We start from the raw sequence: 20978 nt of genomic DNA on the forward strand, positions 1-20978 counted from the left end.
TACAATGCAAGCACAAGGCATCCCACGCAATGTGCCCGCCTGCATGGATGGGAGCCCACCTGTGACCTTCTAGAGGGTGCAAGCACAAGGCATCCCGCGCAGTGTGCCTGCCTGCATGGATGGGAGCCCGGCTGTGACCTTCTAGAGGGTGCAAGCACAAGGCATCCCACGCAGTGTGCCTGCCTGCATGGGCAGGAGCCTGGCTGTGACCTTCCAGAGGGTGCAAGCACAAGGCATCCCGCGCAGTGTGCCTGCCTGCATGGATGGGAGCCCGGCTGTGACCTTCTAGAGGGTGCAAGCACAAGGCATCCCACGCAGTGTGCCTGCCTGCATGGGCAGGAGCCTGGCTGTGACCTTCCAAAGGGTGCAAGCACAAGCATCCCACGCAGTGTGCCTGCCTGCATGGACAAGGAGCCTGGCTGTGACCTTCCAGAGGGTGCAGTGCTGGCTCGATGGTCAGGAAAAAGATGTGGGGAGCCTGGGGAGACCCAGAGGGGTACAGATCTGACTTTAGCTTTATTTTAACCACTTAAGCCCAACAGGACGAACATTGTTGTCCAGTTGGGCCGCGCGTGCGCCCACCACTGGCCGTTAGCCCAGCGATCAGAGAATGGGATTATAGATCCTATTCACAGATCGAAGCCCCCTGCAGAAAAAGCGACAGCCTCTTAACAGAGGCTGCTGGTTTTCTGATTGTCAAAAAGTTTCCCGTTTTCCTGATGCGTCCTGGAAGCCTGATCGTACGCGTCCAGGAATTTTTTACTGTGGCCATCTTGTGGCCAAATAGTAAAACTACACCCACATCGATTTATTACACAAATGCATTATTTTACATTTAAAATTAGCTGTTTACCTCTGACACCATAAATTACCCACATAAAATTAAGAAAAAAAAATTACAATAAAAAACAAACAAACAAACAAACAACATAAATAGTTACCTAAGGGTCTGAACTTTTTAAATAAGCATGCCAAAGGAGTACATTAATGTAATTTTTTAAATTATGGGCTTGTTAATAGTGATGGATGCAAATTGAAAAAAGTGCACCTTTATTTCCAAATAAAATATCGGCACCATACATTGCGATAGGGCCAAAATTTAAATGGTGTAATAAGTGGGACAAATGGGCAAATAAAAAAACATGGGTTTTAATTACAGTAGCATGAATTAATTTTAAAGTATAATGGCTAAAAACTGCCAAATAATGATTTTTTTCCATTTCTTTCTTAATATTCCTGTTACAATGGATTTAGAATAAAATAATTCTTAGAAAAATGTATCACCCAAAGAAAGCCTAATTGGTGGTGGATATAGACCAATTCATTGTGATGATTAGTGATAAAGTTATTGGCAAATGAATGGGAGGTGAAAGTTGCTCAAACGCAAAAAATAAACAACCCTTTGGGCTTAAGTGGTTAAATTACATCTTTAACATTTGCAATGGAATAAATTGAAGATGAACACAACCATTTACTAATCAGGCTTAGTACTATATGTAGCCATGTTTATCCCATCATCCCACCTCAGCTCAGGGACTTGCTTTACAAACCAATGCACTGAGTAGCATGAAAGAGCCCCGGGACTCTGTATAACAGGGGTCCCCAACCTTTTCGGACCCGAGGACCGCTTTGATGCAAGACATTTTCTCCAAGGCCCGGCAGACCAGGATGGGGGGAAAATCAAGCACGTCGCCCGACGTCCCCCCCCCCCCCCCCCGCATAGCAACACAGCGTAACATCAGCTACTCACCTGAGACGTCTGTGCAGCCCGGCCCAGAGAAATCGCCCAAAGGGATCAAATCCTGATCCCAGATGGGTGACATGAGTTGCTAGTGTGTATGCAGCTTAAGGTGTATCCAAGAACATAAATCAGAAAGATTTTATACCTATCTGGGGCTTTCTCCAGCCCCATACATAGGTGCACATGCACAGAAGGGCCCGACTTGCACAACCAAGCCAGATTACCGGGGTTGACTGCTGCTGAACGGAGCCACACAGGAGGACAGTGAGGGAGGCAATGATGCTTATGGGGCTGGAAAAAATTTTTTTTCTATGATTCTAAAATATATGGTGCTCAAATCTAGGCTGCCAGCAATGTGCTTCTGTAAATGTAGAAGTGGGAGCGCTGAGCTGTGACTGTAAGGGGACAGTACTTAAAGTCAGGTCAGTGGCAGTACAGGGGAGTGGGGGTGGGAAGACGCAGACCCCAGCTTACAGAATGAGATAAGAAGAGCTGCTAACCAAATCTTGCTGCCAGCTGGGGGAAGACACAGGCAGGAATAGGAGAGGGGATTTGTCAGTTAGAACTCTGCACTTTTTCACCTACAGTTCAGAAGCAACCAGAGCAGATGGGTGCATGCTGAGTGATAAGCTGTCACTGAGGCAGCATGTGCTGTGCTGCTTGTCTGCTCTATGTGCTTCTGAACCGTAGGTGAAAAAGTGCAGAGCTCTAAAGAAATCCCCTCTCTCACTGCCTGTGTCTCCTCCCAGCTCAAACATGGCAGCTCGTCTCCCCTTCTATTCCAGTCCAGTCTTTCAGCAAGCTAGTGTTACCTGGCTGGCTGCTGCAGAGTCAGGACTGAGGAAACAATAACAGCTGTATCCTCTCACTGTGTCTCCCTCCCTCCTCGGACTGTGCTGCCTCACTCATCCAGGCTGCTTGAACAAGCCGGGTTTTGTGTGGGCATGTTTCATTGGCTGCCTCTCTCCCTTTCATTGTGCCAGAGCCTCACTGATTGGCTGGTGGTAGGAAGGGAGGGCGGGACAGAGGAAGAGATGTGTATTGGCTCAGCCACCCGGGGACCAGCCTCTGTATGTATTCCTGCTGGAGGCTCCCGGGGTGGCACGATTGATAATACATTTTTAATGTAAGTTACAGCCGCGGCTGCACTGCAGTGAGGCAGGGGACCACGGCCCAACACAACATGTCCTGCGGCCCGGTGTTGGGCCGCGCCCCGGTGGTTGGGGACCCCTGCTGTATAATATGCTGCCAGGTGCGTCTAGCAAGAAATAAACCACAACCAAAACATTTCCCACACTCAGTGCAGTAATAGAGCTTCTCATTAGTGATGGTCAAGTAGATGCAAATAACTTCGAGTTGATGCACATTTATGCAGCTTGAAAATGAACCAATCGACTTTTATCTCAGCGCGATTTGATTGGTTCATTTTCAAGCTGCATAAAAATGAGCATAAATGTGCATCAACTCGACGTTATTTGCATTTACTTGACCATCACTACTTCTCACCAGCTATGTAAGAGGGATAAGCGGAACTGAACAAGCCTGTTATTGGCCGCTGCACTCCACTCTCCATACTCCCTACTTCCAGCTGTGTTGGGGAGATGGAGAGCAGTATGCTGCGGCCAGTTCAGGCTCACTAAAGGGGAAGTTATGTTTCACTGACTCTTACTTACCAGCTGTGTGAGATCTCTCATGTCTGAGAAGATTTGATTTCTGCAAATAACATTTCCCACACTCAGCACATGCATATGGCTTCTCTCCAGTGTGAGATCTCTCATGGATGACAAGCTCTGCTTTCCGTACAAAACATTTCCCACACTCAGCACATGAATAGGGCTTCACACCAGTGTGAGATCTCTCATGTCTGACAAGGTCTGATTTCTGTACAAAACATTTCCCACACTCAGCACATGAATAGGGCTTCTCACCAGTGTGAGATCTCTCATGCACAACAAGATGTGATTTCCGTCCAAAACATTTCCCACACTCAGCACATGAATAGGACTTCTCACCAGTGTGTGATCTCTCATGCACAACAAGATTTGATTTACGTACAAAACATTTCCCACACTCAGGACATGAATACGGCTTCTCACCGGTGTGAGATCTCTCATGTATGATTAGACTAGATTTATCTACAAAACATTTCCCACATTGAGCACATGAATATGGCTTCTCTCCAGTGTGAGATCTCTCATGACTGACAAGGTTTGATTTCTGTACAAAACATTTCCCACACTCAGCACATGAATAGGGCTTCACACCACTGTGGTATCTCTCATGAGTGACAAGCTCTGATTTCCGTACAAAACATTTCCCACACTCAGCACATGAATAGGGTTTCTCACCAGTGTGAGATCTCTCATGAATGACAAGCTCTGCTTTCTGTACAAAACATTTCCCACACTCAGCACATGAATACGGCTTCTCACCAGTGTGATCTTTCTCATGTCTTAGTAGACTAGCTTTCTGTACAAAAGATTTCCCACACTCGGCACATGAATACGGTTTCTCACCAGTGTGAGTTCTCTCATGGATGGCAAGAAGTGATTTGTGTAAAAAACATTTCCCACACTCAGCACATGAATAGGGCTTCTCTCCAGTGTGAGATCTCTCATGATTGACAAGGTTTGATTTCTGTACAAAACATTTCCCACACTCAGCACATGAATACGGCTTCTCACCAGTGTGAGTTCTCTCATGATTGACAAGGTTTGATTTCTGTACAAAACATTTCCCACACTCAGCACATGAATATGGCTTCTCACCAGTGTGAGTTCTCTCATGATTGACAAGGTTTGATTTATGTACAAAACATTTCCCACACTCAGCACATGAATATGGCTTCTCACCAGTGTGAGTTCTCTCATGATTGACAAGGTTTGATTTCTGTACAAAACATTTCCCACACTCAGCACATGAATACGGCTTCTCACCAGTGTGAGTTCTCTCATGACTGACAAGCACTGATTTATGTACAAAACATTTCCCACATGCAGCACATGAATATAGCTTCTCACCAGTGTGAATTCTCTTGTGTAGGCCTAGATTTGATTTCCTCACAAAACATTTCCCACGTGTGGAACAGGAATGAGACCCTCCAGCAGGGGGAGAGCTGTGCTGGGTATGAGGCCCCTCAGGTTTATACAGGTGAGGGGGGTCTGGGGGAATATTTGGGGTAACCAGGATATCTGCAGGAGACTCTTGTCCAGTGACATCATCATCCGTTGTACAGTCTGTGGATACAGAGAGACGAGTCTCTGAGAGGTTCCTGATGCCGGGACTCTGTGCTGCAAATAGAGAAACATCATCACTTCCTGTTAGAGAATTCTGAGGGGAGGAACAATTATCATTAGGGATGGTCAGTGAGCTGCTGCTAATTCCAAGTTGAGGCAAAGTTTGTGCAGACTGGAAATGGACCAGATGCAGCAGCTGCATAGCTTTGCATAAAATTAGCATACAGTTTGCACCATCTCAGAGTTATTGGCATGCCACTGACCATCACACGTTATCAGCCTGACAGAGAACTGCATAAGGTGGAGCTCATTACAGCAGGACAATCACATGACTACAACTTTGGCTTGCACGAAAATGTTATGTAGCTGGGAGTTTAGCCAATCAAATGCATTTCCTGACCAATCTGATCATCTGCATACAATCTGCATTACATTTGCATACACATCAGAGGTATTTGCATATCACTGACCCCTCCCACACCTAAAGCATTGGCCATACATTGAGCAGCAGTGAATGTAGAGCTTGATGAGACAGTGGAAGCAATGTGTTACTCCTGTGACAACAGACCTATATGTACTTATAGCAAGAGATCTGTGTTATGTTTGTAGAGCAATGTGGTGTCACTTCCACATTCTTATTACCGCTGTATCCTCGTGTCACTCATATGCCCCGTGTAATGTACATGTTTCTCTCTCTTATTCCCAATTAAGCAAATAAGGAAACTGTGACTGGTTTTCCATCAGAACGCCGATTGCCAAAACAGAAACGCTGCAATGTCAGAATGCCGCATTACAGCAACTCGGAAATGTCAGCCAATCACTGAGCTCAGAAGCATCGGACCAATCAGAGAATGCAGAATATTTCTGTGGAAATGGGAACCCCGTGGGATGCCTCCGCACTCCCTGATTGGTCCAATACTAGCGAGTATTTCCCAGTCCTGTGATTGGAGTAACAATTTCAGAAAATTACTGTGGAAACCAGAACACTACGGTCATCTCAGGCCAATCAGTTTACATGCAGAAATGTGCAAATTATGCGTACATCCACAACTATAGCTTACATTAAATATAGCAGCATTAACTGGCCACTCAGATTCTCTACCAATCGGGGCCAATTATAGGCCCTAACAACCAGATCCTAGCTACCTATCACACGCTATCCCTCCCCTCTTGTATATAAGAGAGGTGAGACTGTCAGCCATTTTGTGGGCTCAGTGAGGAGGAGGATATTGAGGGACACAGTGCGCTGCATTGTGCTACAGAGAATCACTTGTGTGTGGATTGAGTTGTGAGACAGAATCTGGTGAGTTGTGAGATAGTGAGTGAGTGAGGAGTGAGTAGACAGACAGATTGTAGTGCACTAGTGAGTGAGAAGGAGGAGTTTGCTGAAGTTAGTGTGATAGAGCAGAAAGTCAGATGTGAGTGTAGAGAGGCCTAGTGACAGTGAGAGAGGGTGTGCTGTAGTGTGATGGGGAGAGCAGAGGCAGATTGTAGTGTAGTGCAGGGCAGGATCTGTACTGTCACCAGCCTCCCCCTGACCAACAGCATCTCCTCCAATATCCCCCCTCCTCTTCAGTATTGGAAGGCAGACAACCCCCTCTTCAGCATAGTTAGCCAACTGCTCCCCCTGTCCCACAGCATGACAGGAAGCAAGACGCTCCCCCACTTGCAGTGCAGGTAGCCAGATGCGCCTCCATCCCCCTTGTAGTATAGATGGCCAGATATTTCCCCTCCCTCTTGTAGTATACTGTAGATGGGCAGATGTTTCCCCCTACTTGTAGTATAGTTGGCCAGATGCCCCCCCCCCCTCCTTGTAGTATAGAAGGCCAGATGTTTCCCCCCTCCTTGTAGTGTAGATGGTCAGATGTTTCCCCCCTCCTTGTAGTGTAGATGGTCAGATGTTACACACCCCCCCTTGTAGTACAGATGGCCAGATGTTTCCCCCCTCCTTGTAGTGTAGATGGTCAGATGTTACACCCCCTCCCCCCCTTGTAGTACAGATGGCCAGATGTTTCCCCTTCCTCCCCCTTGTAGTATAGGTAGTATAGGAGGAATCTGTGTTTTCCCCCTCCCCTCTCCTTGTAGTATAGATGGCCAGATGTTACCCCCCCCCCCCCTTGTAGTATAGATGGCCAGATGTCCCCCCCCCCCTTTGTAGTATAGATGGCCAGATGTTTCCCCCCTCGTAGTATAGGAGGAGTCTGTTTTCCCCCCCCCCTCCTTGTAGTATAGATGGCCAGATGTTTCTTCCCCCCTTGTAGTGTAGATGGCCAGATGTTCCCCCCATCCTTGTAGTATAGATGGACAGATGTTTCCCCTCCCTCCCCCCCTAGAAGCTTAGGTAGCCTGGTAGTCCCATCCACATCTCAGTACAGCTCCCACCACAGCAGCACCGCCAGTCACTAACCTCTCCGCCTGCCACCAGCGCCGAGGCTTCCTCTTCCCCTCATTCCCATCATAAGCCGTCACTGTGCATCTATTTCTGCAGCCAGCATCTCACATGTGATTTGTCGGCATATTGTTAAACAGGAAGCAGCGTGTGTATCAGCGGCTACATTGCAGAGAGGAGACCAGCAGGGCGTAAGCGGCAATCGGAACCAGGGAGGTGAGTAACTGTGTATAGCAGCGCTTCCCTGTCCGCAAACTCTGCTGCAGGGGAGAGGGAGGGAGAGGTCGGGCTGCCCTCCCCGCGGCTCCGGCTCCCCTCCCCGCCATTATGAGGGGGCACCTACCTACTTAACCTGGGGAAGCTACCTATCTAACCTATACTGGGGGGCACCTACCTAATCTAACCTGTACTCGGGGGCAGATACCTATCTAACCTATACTGGGGGCCACCTACCTAATCTAACCTATACTGGGGGGCAGCTACCTATCTAACCTATACTGGGGGGCAGCTACCTATCTAACCTATACTGGGTGGCAGTTACCTATCTAACCTATACTGGGGGGGCACCTACCTAATCTAACCTGTACTGGGGTGCAGCTATCTAACCTATACTGGGGGGCACCTACCTAATCTAACCTATACTGGGGGGCAACTACCTATCTAACCTATACTGGGGGGCAACTACCTATCTAACCTATACTGGGGGGCAGCTACCTATCTAACCTATACTCGGGGGCACCTACCTAATCTAATCTGTACTGGGGGGCACCTATCTAACCTATGCTGGGGGAACAGCTACTTATCTAACCTATGCTGGGGGGCAGCTACCTATCTAACCTATACTGGGGGCAGCAACCTATCTAACCTATACTGGGGTGCAGCTACTTATCTAACCTATACTGGGGCACCTAACTACCTATCTAACCTATACTGGGGGGAACCTTCCTAATCTAACCTATACTGGGGCACCTACCTACCTATCTAAACTATACTGGGGGGAACCTACCTAATCTAACCTATACTGGGGGCACTTACTTATCTAACCTGTGTTGGGGGGCAGCTACCTATCTAACCTATACTGGGGGGCAGCTACCTATCTAACCTATACTGGGGGGGCACCTACCTAATCTAACCTGTACTGGGGTGCAGCTATCTAACCTATACTGGGGGGCACCTACCTAATCTAACCTATACTGGGGGACAGCTACCTATCTAACCTATACTGGGGGCACTTATCTAACCTGTATTGGGGGCACCTACCTACCTAGCCTATACAGGTCGCAACTATACTGGCTACCTATACTGGGGGCACCTACCTATCTAACCTATGCTGGGGGCAACTACACTGGCTACCTATATTGGAGGCACCTACCTAGCTAACCTGTACTGGGGGCACCTACTTATCTAACTTATACTGGGGGGTGCCTGCCTATCTAACATATACTGGAGGCACCTACCTGGCTAACCTATACTGGGGGCAACTTTACTGGCTCACCTATGCCTGGCCATCTATACTCGGGGGGGACCTATAGCTGGCTACCTATACCGGGGGGGGGGGGGGCGCAATTTTTACACCCTCACCCTGGGTGCATTTTAGCCTAGAAACTGCACTGTTTGAGACTCACTGAACCTGTGATTGATAGTTTAGTGACTCAGTTAGAGAGTTAGCTTATTGCACTAGTGAAAGCAAGACGTTTTGAATCAGGATGATGCCATTTATTGGCTAACTTAGAAGAAGAGGAATAAGCTTTCAGCTATGAAGCCTTCCTCAGACTCGACTCCTGTATACTGTATACTGACAACATGTAGAGCACACAGCTTATATGTACTGGACATTAAAAGGAGATACATTTATCACTCACCAATGCTCATTCCAGTAATAATGTCCTCTTCACTAGTCCTTATCATGCCACTCTCCTCCATAGACTGCTGATCACTCCTCACATAGGTGTCTCCTTTTTCCTCCTTAATTGTCTCCATCATGCCACTCTCCTCCATAGACTGCTGATCACTCCTCACATATGTAATTTGTTCTTTAAGGTCAGATCTCAGTTCTGAAATGGATAACAAATTAAAGGTGTAATATATTAGTAATAATAATCAGAGCACAGAAAAGAACATGATTTGCTAGGGGGTGATAATCTCCCATAAGCTGTGCATTAAGCACCACAGTCCTCTCTCCCAGTGTGCCTTGCTCATCATCTGGTGCTTCTCTCCTCCTCTCCATGCACACATTCCTGGGAGGTTACAGCAGTGCCGGCAGCGGTAGATGGATGAGGATGTGAAGAGAGAACAGCTGGAGATATAGGAAGATAAGAGCTGAGGCCTGCAGCTAATCAGCTATGAATTATCATTACGTATGGCTCTGGCAGCTGATGAACTGGGCAGATGGGACTGCAGCTCCATATTCTGACCCTACCTGTCCATCACCTACTACCCCCAAACCTTCCAAGAGCAATAGCAACAAATCTCCCAGCTGAGACAGTGCCAGTACCAGGACAGAAGCAGCAGAGGCCACCCAACCACTCTCCAGCTGCAGCCTCCATCTTCTCTACCTGTCCTACCAGTCATGCCCCTTGTTACCTGGCTCCACCCACTAGTCATCATCTTTGTGCAGACTCCAACCTCGCCCACTGTGGGATTACCCAACACCAGTGGCTCCTGACTGCACATTGGCTTCTTCTCATTAGAAATACAATGGATATGGTCATATGGTTCACCTGTCTCATCTGCTGAAAATGGACGCAATGCACAGTTCCTGCTCCTTCAGGACCTCCCTCCCTGAGACCTCCACTGATCCACAACAACTCTATTGTACAGCATTGTAATTATGACTGTTGCTATGAACAGCTGCTGGGAAAAGCTATCAGGGAATGTGTCCCCCTTCACAGGGAAGAGATACCAGCCTGTCTTCCATAACGGCTGGGATAAACATGAAACACCTCTGACAGCACAAGAAGTGAGGGGAATCCAGAGATAAGGTAACACAGAGAGTGTGCATACGTGTGAGGCACCAGCTGGAGGTGGGAGCTGCTCCACGAGGATCTTATGGGCTCAGTATTCCATGGCATACAAGATCAGCCAATCACAGCTCTGCACTATTCACAGATTATATTATTCTCTATGTCTCCCTCCCTAAGGGGAAATTATGTAAACTAACCCCCCACATAGATACTTTGTATCATTCTCAGGAATAAAGGCAGACTACCCTAACAATAAATCTACTACTCCCTGCAAGCTCTCTCCATAGAGATGCATGCGCCTGGATTCCTGCTCACACCCTTCATATCACTAAAAATTCACCCTTTTCCTCGGTATAAAATTTAGAAATCTCTTAACTATAGAACGTCTGTTTCACTCCAGCCATTGATAACAGAGTGATGGAGCTCAAGGGGTGGTCTGACTGGTGACTGGTCTGGTGAGTGACTAATATCTGGAAGACTTGGGAAGCCATCATAAAGGCATTAGGAGTCACCCAAGTGTATATAAAACTGAGTTTAAAACAAATAAAAGAGAAAAAGGGTTAGGTAGCTTACCTCAATAACGACAGATTCATATATATAAATATAATTAATTTTTAATAAGCACAGGTAACGCATATTGTGGGTCTCTGCCCACTTCCTCAGACCAAATAAAGTGTTTAAAGTGGATCCGAGGTGAACTTTTACACTTTGCATAATTGTGTTCCTTTCCTATTGTTTATTGGGCATTCCTCAAGCCAAATACTTTTTTGTTTTTGTTTTAATACTCTAATTCCCTATAAACTAAATAAGCCACGCCCACAGGTTCAGAGAGCCTTGGCAGTAGCAAGGGCTCATGGGAGCTCAGTCTGGGCAGGAGGAGGGGGGGGGGGGGTGTTACTAGCCATTGATTTCAGAGGCAGAGGGGAGGAGGGAGGAGGAGAGGGGATTAGGCTGATGGCTCAAGATACAGATAAGCCTGCCTCTACGTAATGTTTACAAACAACATGGCTGCTGTCATTGTATCACAGGAATAAAGAATCATATTCTATTAAAACTGTTTGGAGATAGATTTGCTGTGTAAACCATCTAAACTTTAGATAAGATATGTAGACAAGTTACTTGTTATAGTTAGTTTTTCATCTCGGATCCGCTTTAAAGGGAACCTAAACTGAGAGGGATATGGATGTTTCCTTTTAAACAATACCAGTTGCCTGGCAGCCCTGCTGATCTATTTGCTGCAGTAGTATCTGGATCTCACACCTGAAACAAGCATGCAGCTAATCCAGTCTGACTTCAGTCAGAGCACCTGATCTGCATGCTTGTTGAGGGGCTGTGGCTTAAAGTATTAGAGACATAGGATCAGCAGGAGAGTCAAGCAATTGGTATTATTTTAAAAGGAAAAATCCATATCCTTCTCTGTTTAGGCTCCCTTTAAGGGTTTCAAAAGCCAGGTGCATCAAGTAGTCTTCCTCCCCACATTACAAACCCGATGTCCCCCCAGTATTAGGCAGCCCCCTCCCCAGTATACATAGCCACTATTAGGCAGCCCACCATCCCCATTACAGATAGCCGGATGTATCCCCAGATTTAGGCAGCCCACCAACCCCAGATTAGATATCACGATATACACCATGTATTTAGCAGTACCCCTTACCAGGTTAGATAGCCATATGTACCCCAGTATAAGGCACCCTCCCCTCGAATATAGGCAGATGTTCCCCCAGTATTAGGATACCACCCTCCCAGGCTAGATAACCAGACGTGCCCCAAGTATCGATAGCCAAATATACCCCAAGCAGTCTCTCTTCTCAGGACAGGCAAGTCTGCCCCCAGACCCTTTTCCCAAGTCAGACAGGCAGCCTCCTCCCCAGGATAGGCAGATGTACCCCCAGTATTAGGTAGTCTCCCAAACATGCAGAGTCGTAACTCTGAAGTGTTCGGGGAGGGGTGGGGGGAACAGGCACACCCTCAGGGCTGTACTCCCAGAGACTGGTGCCCCCTGAGCCTCTGCCCTGATGACTACCCATTATTACTAATACCCCAGGAGGGAGCTGGAAACTAGGGGTGATTGGGGAGATAAGGCTACACTGCATGGTAATATGGCAATGTTGGGGGCAGAATAGGCTATACAGGGGTAAATGCCAGCACTGGGGGGACATGGCTATATTCAATATATATCTTCTCTTGACTCTGTGATGTAACTGAACTATTACTAGGAAGGTGAGATCCGACCCATAATCTATGGTACATGTAGGGGGAGCAATAGAAAACTGACAAACAAATCACAGCAGTTATATATAAGTCTCATCAAGGGGGATGATCAGGATAGTGACAGGTGTACTATGTCCTCCTCTGTAACAAAGCATGCCCACCCCAAACCTCTGCTCTGCTCCATATATAACAAGATTCACACAATTACCTCCTCCAGCCGCGTGTTCTCTCACCTCCTGCAACTTCTCTTCCTGCTGTTACATCACTTCCTGTCTTTGGATAAATCTCCTCCTTTCTGTGCGGTCCACGTGGGAGCGGTGGGAGCGGCACCTTGTGGTGAATAAGCTAACTACAAGTTCCTTTTGTGAAATCACCTGCAGTCAGCCTTTGAATATTATTATTATTATTATTATTATTATTATTATTATTATTATTATTAATCACAGCACAACTCCCTTATATACATCTTCATCACCTTCTATTATCATTACCAGAACATGCATGCCTGTTGGACATTCCCAATTTCAATGTATTTTGCTAAATCCACATAGCAGAAAACAGATGCAAAATCAAACTCAGTAAAAGCCTATGGGCTGCATTCCAAATCACAGCTCTTTGCCTCTTTTTTTTTGTACCATTTTAGAATCGTACATGTTGAATCTTCCCACAAAGTGCAGTTTTAATATAGTGCTTTCCTATGGCGAAACATGCATGCATTTTGCATTATATATATATATATATATATATATATATATATATATATATATATATTTGTATTTATAAAGCACCAACATACTATGCAGTGCTGGACATTAGTTAAGGTTACAGACAATACTTAGGGGTGACATACAACAATAAGACAATACAGGAATACATAAAAAGAAGATCACGCAGCACAGCATGAGTACAAGGTAATGCTTAGTCAGTCACTGGATGGGTGCATGAAGATTAGGCAAGTTGAGTTCCCTCAGATTCACTGGATGGGTGTACGTTGATGGAGGTGCGTGATCAGGTAGGAGACAGGAGGAGGAGGACCCTGCCAAAGGCTTACAATCTAGAGGGAGAGGTAGGCAGTAGGGACACAAAAGTTAGGGGACCAGAGTTCGGTGTTCAGCAGCCGGTTTAGAGCACCAGTGAGGGTGGAAAGGCCAAGGTGAAAAGGTGCATTTTGAGGGCATTGTTAAAGATGTTGAAGGATGGTGTGACCCAAATGGAGGGAGCTAGGGAGTTCCATACTGCTGGAGCAGGTCTTCAGAAGTTCTGGAGGTATGCATGGGATTGGGTGATGTGGGGGGTGGTCATTGGAGGAGCAGAGTGAGCGGCTAGGTGTGTACCTCTGAGTAAGATCAGAGATGTAGGTTAGGCAGGTTTTGTGGACAGATTAGCAGGCCAGACACAGTATCTTGAATCAGATTCTGCACTGGATAGGAAGCCAGTGGAGGGATTCACAGAAGGGAGCTGACGTGGTGGAGCGATGGGAGGAGTAGATAATTCTGGCTGCCACATTCATAACTGACTGCAGTGGGGCAATTCGGGTCAAAGGGAGACCAGACAGAAGGGCATTGCAGTAGCCAAGGCGGGAAATTATGAGGGCGTGGATGAGGAGTCTGGCAGTGACAGAGGTGAGGAAAGGGCGGATCTTGCAGATGTTGCGGAGGTGGAAGTTGCAGGACTTCATGAGGTTTTGGATGTGGGGGGTGGATGCATGAAAATAGCAAACTCAACCACAGACACGTAAAAAAAAACGCATAATGCAGAGAAAATCAACATAGTAGCATTTTAAGGAACGCATAACTTCCTTACACTTCAAGAGCGAGCGCAGCATGCGTCCTTCAATTTAGAGTGCGGTGCTGATCATGGAGCTCGCGCTGCTATAGCAACACAGCTTCATGAATCAGCACCATATTGTGCTTTCCTATGGAGAAAAATGCATGTGTTTTGCATTTCTTTTTTTTTTTAATTTTTTCTTTTTTTTAACATATCAACAACAACAACAAATAACATTTGTAAAGCGCTTTTCTCCTGTAGGACTCATGTGATACTGTATTCTTTAATTTAAAAAAAGGCAGATTCTAAAAAATAATAATAAGATGCATGGAAAATGCAAACTCAGCCACAGACGCATACAATCATGCAAAATGCAGAGAAAAACACAGAGATGCACATGGCAGAAGACTCATGGTACCCCCAGTGTGCTCCCAGCCTTACTGTAACATTATGTGTGTGAAATTGAGCAGCAAGTACAGATGTCCATGGTAGAGATGATCGAAAACGGCTCTGACATTATTGCAAAACGCTTGTTGAATTTACCATCGAATATCTCCAAACTTTTTGGGATAAGAAACTTTTTGGGAAGCTGTCTTTGTCTAATGCAGCTCCTGGCCGGTGTCTGTCCCCCCAGGTGACACATGTACTGCCTGATCTCAGGATCTGCAATATGAACGCTGCTGCTCTGTTATCCTTGCTTTGTTTGTAGCCGGATGTTGTGCTAATTTAGGGTCTATGGACTCATTTATTATATGCCGGGCTATCTACATGTGTTGTCACCGCAATCTACTGAAAAAAATATCCCAAATATAACAAGTTTCTTCGGATTTGCAGTTTATAGTGTGCTGGTCTTTGCAACACAATGCTTGAAGAGTCAGCTTGTGCTCCGGCGGACGCACCGCTGCATCTGCTACTGGGGTCAGTTGTGTGACCAGTCCTTGGTATGTTTCACACATGGGCCGACTTTACACATAAATAGTGGAGCCTCTAAGGGCGCGATTCACAAAGGGTGCAAACTTAGTTAGCAGCTCGCCCAAAGCTTTTATTGATCGTGCGCAAAGTTTAGCGACATTGCATCGGGTGCAATCAAAATGTCGCACCGTGTGCCCGCTTCGGGCGCACCCGGTGCAACGTTTTAGGTGCACCCGGTGCAACGTTTTGATCGCACCCGGTGTGAGGTTTCACGCACATTTCTAAACTTTGCACCCGATCAGTAAAAGTTTTGGCCGTGCTGCTAACTACTTAGCTGAGTTCTCACCCTTTTGTGAATGGAGCCCTATGCATGTTAGATCCACTAAATCTGCTGGATATGTTTATTAGTGGGCGTCCTGTTTATTTATTCCCCACATAGGACATATGGATTGATTATTGATTGGAATATTGATGTGACATCCTGTTTATTTATTCACAATGTATGGCGTATGAATTGTGTATTGATTAGCATTATGTATATACAGTATATGGAATACTGATGTGCTGTTATGAATTGAATTGTTTGGTTTGTTGGACACAAGTCACTTCATCACTGGGGGGGTCCCTGTATTTCCTGCCCCCAACATTTATTTACAAATTTCTTCGACCAAATCACTGCAATTTCTTTTGTCTTAAAGTGCTTTTTAGGTATACCAGTACATCCAAATGGCAACATTGCAGTGTTTCCTATCCTGGTGTATGCTCTATTGTTCTACAGAGCAGTATAGCCCAATATTGCCTACTCCAACCGCCATCATTTTTATCAGCCCTGTGCCCCCCTCTGCCCCCCCCCCTCCTGGTTTTTATTGTATTGTCTTGCCAATATGTTTAACAAAAATATTTGATAATTTTGCAAATTGGTGCACAGGGGTGCTGCTGAGGCTTTTGTGGCCCCCAGCAGCACACAGTTTGTGGCCCTTCCCCAGTCAGAGGCCCCTTGTCCCATAGTAACAGGTAGTAGGTGTCCCCACCACCCCAAAAGGGCATTGGTATCAGAGGGGGTATGCAGCTTCCTGCTGCCTCCCCACCTCCAACACTCACAGGCCTGCAGATCAGTGGTGATCCAAAGAGAGGAGCGCAGTGCACAGTAACCATGCAGCACACTTCCAATGTAGGAAGTGAGCAATGACCTCACTTCCACATCCAACGTGTACACCCTGGTCGCTACGCTTCTCTCCTCTCTGTTCATGTTGCACTTATCTGTGTCTGTGTTTGAGCGGTGGCCATACAAGTCACAGACAGGGCAGCCCCTGCTGTGGGTGAGGCCCCAAGCAGCCGATTGGATTGCCTGGGCCGAGCTGCACCCCTGCTGGTGCTACATATCTGGCTCTGGGGTCCCCTTCCACCATGAAAGGGACTCCGAGCATCCCTCATGGGCATGCCTTTAAGCCAGACGACTTCCAACAAAGTTGTGCTATGACCCCTCTGGAGGAGCCTCTTGCAATGGCCATGCGTTTCACTTCCTCTTCCTGCTTCATTCAGTGATGCACTTCTCTAACAGAGAAGACAGGGGTGACCCAGTATTTGGTCCATTCTGTTGGGATGGGGAACAAGCCTGTGTCCTCATGTCCCTTTCATCCCCTGCTCCACCCAGTGGAGGTCTCCTGGCTGCCCACAGGCTGCTCTGACAGGTGCTCACAGGGAGCCATGTACTGACATATAAGCATGTCTGCAGCAGACTAGGAGTAGTCAGGGTAATATAGGAGACAACTAAAGACAAAGTCTGCGCTCACATCAATCCCCAACTACATATCTGACAGGAGGTGCTGGGGGGAGGGGCATATTATATAACAAGCAATCCTAATCAGGCTGTGAGCTGCCTCTGCATAAATACAGGGACTGTCTGTACTCTTCTGTTATAAAACAGGGCTTCCTAGTGACTGCAGTAACTAGCCAACAGCTCATCAGCGTGATACCGTACCTGGGCAATCCTACACTAGCTGCCAGCATGCCTATGTACTGTGCCCGGAACTTGCAGCTCCACACCAACCTCCTGTCATGCCCTCACTGGCATTAGTTGTGTATGATGCAGTGGAGAGCGGCTGGGAAATGTACCGGGTGAGACGGAGGAGGAAAGGAGCGGCCGGGGAGGACAGTGATGGAGCCCAAGGCCTGCATGGGGCTGGAGGAAGTCTCAGGTAAGTATAAAAGGTAGTACATGTATCTGTACATACACCGCTCAGCCACCATACCTTCCGAGGGGAGCCAGGTCCCAGCAGCCAACACTCATATCCAACATTCCTTCACAGGAGACCGCTCTGCTCATCAAGGATGCACTTACATTGTCTTTATTAAATAAAAAAAAGCAGAACATCAAGAAATAGTTATAACACGTGCCAGACAGATATGAGCTCTCAGTCATAGCCTTAAAGAGACACTGAAGCGAAAAAAAATGATGATATTATGATTTGTATGTGTAGCACAGCTAAGAAATAAAACATTAAGATACATCAGTGTAATTGTTTCCAGTACAGGAAGAGTTGAGAAACTCCAGTTGTTATCTCTACGCAAACAAGCCATTAAGCTCTCCGACTAAGTTAGTCGTGGAGAGGGCTGTTATCTGACTTTTATTATCTCAACTGTTCCTGGACTATTTACTTTTCCTCTGCTAGAGGAGAGGTCATTACTTCACAGACTGCTCTGAAAGACTCATTTTGAATGCCGAGTGTTGTGTAATCTGCACATATTATAGAATGATGCAATGTTAGAAAAAACACTATATACCTGAAAATAAAAGTATGAGAATATTTTCTTTGCTGCTAATCTTCTAGTAATTATTCATAGTACACAACCAATTCACTATATATTTTGTTTTCGCTTCAGTGTCTCTTTAATTACAATCAACAGATGTGTGCTTAAAGAGACTCTAACAAAATTTTAAGCCTTATTTCTACTATCCTATAAGTTCCTATACCTGTTCTAATGTGGTCTGTCTTACTGCAGCCTTTCCTAGTTGCACTGTCTCTGTAATAAATCTTATCTCCGTTCCTCTGTCGTGTCTGTCGGCTGAGGCTGGAATGTGTGGAATGTGCAGCACTGCTTGTCATTGGCAGAAGCTTTACACACCCCCTCCACGCTCTGCATGAGTCACACAGTAAGCTAGTTCTCAGCCTATGATACTGTGGTTAGAAGCCAGTCTTTTGTTTGTAAGAACTGCCTAAAACTGTTCATTACAAACCAGGATTGCAGCAGGGAGTGGCAGAAACCGCACAGATGGGCACAGGAGAAAATAAGGAATAGAATGGTATGCTATTTACTGTAAGAATATGAGAGTACAGATTCTCTTTAAAGTGGACCTGAATTCCCTTCACAGGACAGAAGGAAAACAGAGAGAAATGCCCCCTGTATGTATTTAGATAGTTTAGCCTGTCTAATTCATCCTTATCTGTGACAAGTGTATTTGATCTCTCAGCTGTGTCAGCCGAATGCCTCTGCAGAACAGCTAATTTGTAAAATTTGTAAACAAAGGATGTTAACCCTGGGCTACTTCAAAGAAAGCAGGAAGTAGACACACTGCAGCGTTACTGCAGGATTTGTATCCTGTGCAATAAATAAATGTTTTTCTTTAAATATTATTATGCTGTTGCTTATCTTTTAGAGCAGAGAGGAAGATCTGAGTTCAGGTCTATTTTAAATAGTAGTGTGATGTCCCTCCGCCAGGCAATGCAAATGACAGTCTAAAGGGGAACACAACCTCACATAGAGTAACAGACATGATGATGTAGTAGAAACAGGATAAGAGCATCTTCCATGAGAAAATATGCTTAATTACAACCACAAAACATTTTTTTTAAGTAGCCAAGTTTATTGAAGAAGTAAGGCAAATACACATTAGTGAGAGAGTACAACAAAGTGTCAGATGGTACATTAGAGGCCTGGAATAGGCACATCAGGATACATATAAACTTGAAGCCATAAACATTATTAGTTGCCCTAGAGCAGTGGTCCTCAAACTAAGGCCCGCGGGCTGAATGTGGCCCCCTGAGTAGGCCTGAACGATTTTAGGAAAAAATTGAATTGAGCGATTTCTGTCCGAAATCACGATTTTGATTCGATTTACGATTTCCTTCAAATCAAGCTTTGTTCCCCTCTGTGCCTCTCTGTTCCCCCCCTCTATCTTTGTGCACCCTCTAGGTCTCTCTGTGCTCCTTCTGTCCCCCAAGCTGCAGCTGTGCTGGGCATACCTTCCAGCACGAGTCCAGCGATGCCCGTCTATCCACTTAGCCTCCTGCAGGCTCTAATGCACGGCATACTTCCTGTATGTCATGTGACATACAGGAACCAGGAAGTATGCCGTGCACAAGAGCTGGCAGATGGCGAGAGAGGATGGAAAGCGTTCGACTCCTGTCAGAAGGTATGTCCAACACTGCCGATGCTGTGGGCTGCACGCGCTGAGACTTGGAATTTTGAAGCCGCTTCTTCAAACTTCCCCCATGTGGAAATAATGTGATTGCAGAAATTGCCACTTTGACGATTCCAAAATTGTGAGCTTGGTGATCACGATTTCGATTTAAATTCGATTTATCTTTCAGGCCTACCCGAGGCTTTTTTTTTTTACCGGCCCCTCACACACAAAATGTATTATGGTACAATGTGGTCAGCTACATCCACATGGAAGCCAGAAAGCAGTAGTTCGCTGGTTTCCAATCAAATTCCACATCAGGTGACACTGCTGTCTAATTGGACTGCAGGTTGCCTCCTGGGTATGCTTCACTGTCTGGCCCGCAAAGACTTCTACATCATTTTATGTATACTCCGGCCCCCCAGCAGTGTGAAGTATGTTGACCCGGCCCTCGGCCCAAAACGTTTGGGGACCCCTGCCTTAGAGTATGCAAAATAACCAGCAGTAATATGAAGGAGCTCGGACGTCAGCTGGAGATTAATAACAGTGATGGGTACTCAGTATAGGGGATATATTATAACTTAGTGTGTGGGGAATTTATCCAGGTAGAGCAGATTTGGTCACATTAGATTGAGTACCTCTGCGGTGATATACTGCCTTGTGGAGTGGAAGCATCCGATTCACAGACCTGACCCACTCAGTGCACGATGGCGCTGTGGTAAGTCTCCAACACTTGCTGAGGAGTTAGCGAGCTATGTGACATGTCTCTATAGCAAATTGTATCAGGAATTTTCCAGTAAAGGATTCAGAAAATATATAAAGGAGGCACACCTGTGGGGCACCCCATATAGTCATTGAGGAAATAGATGACTAGCGCCCAATGGGCTTGATTCACTAAACCGTGATAACTCAAATATTACACCTTATCAAAGTTAACACGCCTTATCAGAGTAGCATAGCGAACGCTAAAAACCCGCAGGGGTTCAGGGCAGGACGAGTGCCATTGCTAATTAGCAGGCATAAGTTTGTAGCACTCGCTATGGTACTCTGATAAGGCATGTTAACTTTGATAAGGTGTGATATTTGAGTTATCACGGTTTAGTGAATCAAGTCAAATGTGATAACCTGAGGACAGGTCCACTTTATGTGTAAAAAGCATTTGGGACAGTTAGGCTGCATACCAGAGCCTTCTGTCATGCTGCTCCTACATTATGGAACTCCTTACCTCAGCAGTTCAGGGCAGCTCCATCTCTGGATGTGTTTAAATTCAGACTGAAAACCCACCTGTTCAGTTTGGCAATTGCAGAAATATAATTTTATCCTCAGTGTTAATACTTCATCCTACTACCAATTACTG

The 20978-nt window shown here is 46.1% G+C and overlaps 1 protein-coding gene across 1 annotated transcript in view; it reads right to left on the reverse strand.

The window, feature by feature from the left end:
• LOC137524103 (zinc finger protein 665-like) overlaps nt 1-20978 on the reverse strand; it is a 217820-nt gene that overhangs the window by 68865 nt on the left and 127977 nt on the right. Inside the window, exon 8 of the mRNA XM_068243610.1 lies at nt 3436-4799. Within this exon, the coding sequence (XP_068099711.1) occupies nt 3436-4799 (1364 nt within the window). The remainder of the gene's footprint in view (nt 1-3435; nt 4800-20978) is intronic.

This window comes from Hyperolius riggenbachi, chromosome 7 (genome assembly GCF_040937935.1).
Source record: "Hyperolius riggenbachi isolate aHypRig1 chromosome 7, aHypRig1.pri, whole genome shotgun sequence".
Lineage (NCBI taxonomy): Eukaryota > Metazoa > Chordata > Amphibia > Anura > Hyperoliidae > Hyperolius > Hyperolius riggenbachi.